This window comes from Atta cephalotes (genome assembly GCF_000143395.1).
Source record: "Atta cephalotes unplaced genomic scaffold scaffold00073, whole genome shotgun sequence".
In the NCBI taxonomy this organism is placed as follows: domain Eukaryota; kingdom Metazoa; phylum Arthropoda; class Insecta; order Hymenoptera; family Formicidae; genus Atta; species Atta cephalotes.
Window position 1 is genome coordinate 459211 of NW_012130137.1, and position 4598 is coordinate 463808.

General features: G+C 26.7%; 1 protein-coding gene across 1 annotated transcript in view; it reads left to right on the forward strand.

Moving 5' to 3' along the window:
* Positions 1 to 1398: 1398 nt before the first annotated feature.
* LOC105624147 overlaps positions 1399 to 4598 on the forward strand; it is a 41790-nt gene continuing 38590 nt past the window's right edge. The window contains exon 1 of the mRNA XM_012205504.1: positions 1399 to 1608. Coding sequence (XP_012060894.1) covers positions 1399 to 1608 — 210 coding nt within the window. The remainder of the gene's footprint in view (positions 1609 to 4598) is intronic.

Below are 4598 nucleotides of genomic sequence, written 5' to 3' on the forward strand. Positions count from 1 at the left end.
ATTTATTTCACTTTTTACACACGGCATGTATTGCTGTATGCAAAAGCTATCTTTCTCTTATGTCTGTACATTATTCTTAGAATGTACGTATATATTAATTGCCAGTTATTACTTGCATAATTCCTTTTATATTAGAGGCATATTGAGATATAACCATTTTTATGAGATATAACCATTTTTTACTCATGTTAAAAAAAATATGTAGTCGGGGAAAAAATTATTATTTATTCAAGAGTATAACTATTGTTTTCTTGTGCATTTTTCAATGTCATCTTAAAAGATGACTTGGATGAAATATATAGCAATAGCAATCCAAACAAAAAATATAAATATTTTTTTACTTTATTCAATTCATTTTTATCTAAAAAATGATGATCCAAAAGAACGTTAAAACAATATAAAGATAGCAGCTTTTGTTCCAAATACAATAAATAATTTTTTATTGTACTTGTTTCAATATGGAGCCTCCAATAAAGAATAAACAATTTTTTGTCAAAGAAGGGCATGAATATTTTTTTTTATAAAATAGTTAAGAGTTAATCAAATTGGATACACCAAGCATTTGTTATAATCACTAGTTTTTAACATTATTAGAAATATCAGCATATTTCTTGCTTATTGAAAAGATTACGCGAATAAATTACTATTAAAATAAAGAAGATGATGAAAGACCAAATATCTTCTTAATGTAAAGAATAATAATAATATTTTTAAAAGTCAAATAATTTCAGAATTCCATGTTTTACACAAAAACATAAGATTAATTTAAAAAAATAGACATAGTAAAAAATGATTGATAGTTCTAGTATTAAGATGCATCATGTTACTGTAAAATAGCTTTCTCTCTCTCTCCCTCTCTCTCTCTCTTCTCTCTTTCTTTCCGATTCCTCTAATATTACTTAAAACTTAAAATATTCTAAAAAAGCTTTGGGCTTCAAGTGATATATTATACTCTACTCTTTTCTCTTTTTTTATTTCTCGCTTCCTGTAGCATTCGCAATTTCTCGAGTTACTGTCCAATCTTCTATGATCTTTGCATCAATTGCATCGCGTAGATGACACGCGCTGCCATCGTAGCGTTGTGTTGAGAGTGCAAATTTCTGTGGAGTAAAAAAAAAATAGATGCAATAGGCATTGACAAGTACGAATTTGACGAGAATTGGGAATATAAAAGTGTGCGTAGAAAAGCGTGCTTCGGAGGGGACGCAATGACGCGAGGAAGAAACATATGAAGAGAAGATGAAGAAAGGATTTGACGAAGTAAAGTAGAAAAAGTGCGAGAGCAGCGGCAGATACGCGAAACTGGCGACCCAAGCACGTGACAGCGGCTCCCGTGGGTCTCGGACCCGCCGCCGAGCCAATGGTGGGTCGCTCTCTAGCCGGGGCAGCACCACAGAGATGCAATGCGGTCTGTGCGCCGTCGTCGCTGGTCTGTTTCGCCGGGCTATGTGTATTGCAGGCAGTCGACGCGGCTCCGGAGAATCCTGTTATCAGGAACTGGCCACGGATATGCAGGAGCGACGACACTCGCAGGTGGAAGATGCAGAAATTGAGCTCATTAAAGCAAGCGAAATCGTGAAGAGAGTGAAAAACGTTCAAGCGGAAGAGGTGAGATTAGATACGACTGTTTATGAATAATCGGCTTGTGTCATAATTTATTATAAGTGTAATTTATGTATATGTACTGCGAAATTTAAATGTGTTAAAAAAAATTTGCGTCTAATTAAAAAAATATAAATGCAATAAATGCACATTGTTTAACGGATATTAATATTAAAGATAACAGTATAGTTGTTACATATTAAAAAAAGAATACGGATATGTGTATACATCATTTGATATTTCTATTTTTATAATTCATCTCAAATATTTATTTGCTGCAATATTGTAATCGGCGTTAAAATTAAAACACTTTGATTTGTAAAATCTTTATATAATCTTTATATAATCTCATTTATATGCATATACAAGGCGTCTAGTAAGTAACTCATCTTTCATGGATAGATAGAACAAACTAAATTGAATTAAAAAATTCTGTATCATTTTACGATTGTCACAATAATTAATAAAAAATTAATTAATAAAGATCTGCGAACGAGTATGCATCTACATGATTTAGCAACGAGTAAAATGCAGGACAAAATGGGAGGAAAGCGCACATCTATCAATCATAAATGGTACATAACTATTCTTTGTTGCTGATGCATGTTCATAGATTGTTATTAATTAATTTTTAGTAATTATTGCAAAAATCACAAAACGATAGAAAATTTTTCTATTTAGTGCAACAGTCTGCCCACGAAAAGCGTTACATTTAATAACCAGACACTTTGTGCATGTTATGTATTATGTTATTATACACATACAGAAATTTTTTTACTATATTTACAAATAGATATTTACACATGTATAAATATAGATTTTACAATTATATCAAAATATATATTTACAAATATTTACAAATACAACTCAAATAAAACAAACAACTATATTGCATTTTTCATATACATTGTGTAACTAAATTTTTAATATCAAAACATGCTAATATTAGCAAGAATTTTATTAGAATTAATTTTGTAATAAAAATAATTCTTTATTTTTAATTTGGAGCAACTATAATTACTTTTGAAGAAAAAACTAGAATAAATGATAAAATTGTAAAATATTCTTGAAATTGTAACATATTTAGTAATATATTAAAACATCAAAAAAAATATTAATATCAGTTTAATATCAATTTAATATTTTCCTTTCAATTTATTCTTGTGTAATAAAATACATCTTAATGATTAAATTATACGTAACATTTTAAAATTTAATTTTTAAAATTTTTAAACTTAATTTCAAGTTAAAATAAAAATTTTAAGCTAAATAAAAAATTTTGCAAATGATTAATTTATTATTATATTACAATGAAATGTGCGTTATAGAATAATTTATTACTTTTAACAGGATTTTTGATAAACTACTCTTTTTCTTGAGTTTTTCAAAAAAATAATTAAAAAAATATTTTTTAATTATATTTGAACATTTTTAAATCTATGTGTTTATCTATATAATACATATTAGATATGGGAAAAAATTCGTGGCGTTTTTCCCATTAGATGGCATTAAAAAAACACCACGAACTTTTTCCCACACCTAATATTATGGTAAAATTGATTTAAAGCTACAGTCTTCTTCTTCTTTCCTTTTCCTCTTTTTCTTCCCGTTTTCTTTCCACCTCTTTTCTCTCACATATGATATTTTGATCAGCATTATACTTTAAGCTGCCTCGATTATTAGTTTCGATTATTAGTTTAATTAATTAATTTTACGATAGTTAGGCATAGAGAATCATGCTATTAATTAAAAAAATATCTTTATAAAGCCATAAATTTAAATTACGATCACAAAAAACATGATTATAGTAAGTATAATTACTTCAATTTCTGTGAGATGAGCAAAAGAATTGATTCGTTCTACAGAAGAGATCAGAATTGGACAGAGTTGAGACTGAAAATAGATGCAATATAAATATAATATATAACACGATATAATAATATTGCAGCAATTTATATATATATATATATAAATTATACGTATACAACATTGTGCGTGCGCGCGTATATTTATGTGCGATCATGCGTGCATGTAATTTACATATATACGTATAAAAAAATATCTAATAAAAAATTGTTTACATCTAATCAATCTAAATCATTTAATTTATGATGTGTTATAATATTTACAATACATTGATTTAATTCTTGCAAATATTAAAAACTTGACGTATCGCAATAAGATATAACTTAAATAAAAATAATTTCTTATTGACAGTTCCTGAGAATATACCTATATAATTCTTATGGACATGATGTTCTACATTTATTATAAAAGACATTATATGTATGACAAAAAATAAAATGTAACATGATTCATAATAGATACAAAATAAATTATCGAATATATATCAATTTTGCATTAAATAAGTAGTCATTACAAGAATTAACGTCAGAAATTAAATGTTTTTCAAATTTTTATTATACTTTATTTATTTATAATATTTATTTATGATAATAATATAATTATCAATCAATTATGATAATAATATAAGTATCAATTTATTTATTTATTTATTTGATACAATATATTGTATAATATACTTAAACAAAATGAAGATTACGTAAATGTTATTACAGCACGAGAATATTGTGCTCGCAATATACGCCGAACTAAACTGTAAATATTTATTTTGTTTCAAAAGTACAGTTTATTTTAATTTTAGTAGGGTAAACTGTACAGAAAATCAATACTTTGGGAAAACAACGATAAATGAAGACCGATTTCTCGGAAAATAAATTGTCAATTTGTAAATATAAGAATTTCGAATGAGTCGTACTTTTATGTGTATGTTTTGCGATTGGTTCTGTAATTATTATAATCATTTGTAAAATTTAATATTGCTTATTAAAATTTGTGTCGAATTTAAATCGGCGTTCTTTATTATTTTATACCAGATGGGATTTTCATATTCATAAATATACTACGAGTAGTGCACGTGTAACTAATAAGCACAACTAAATATTATATGTATATACACTGTGAAAAAAATATAG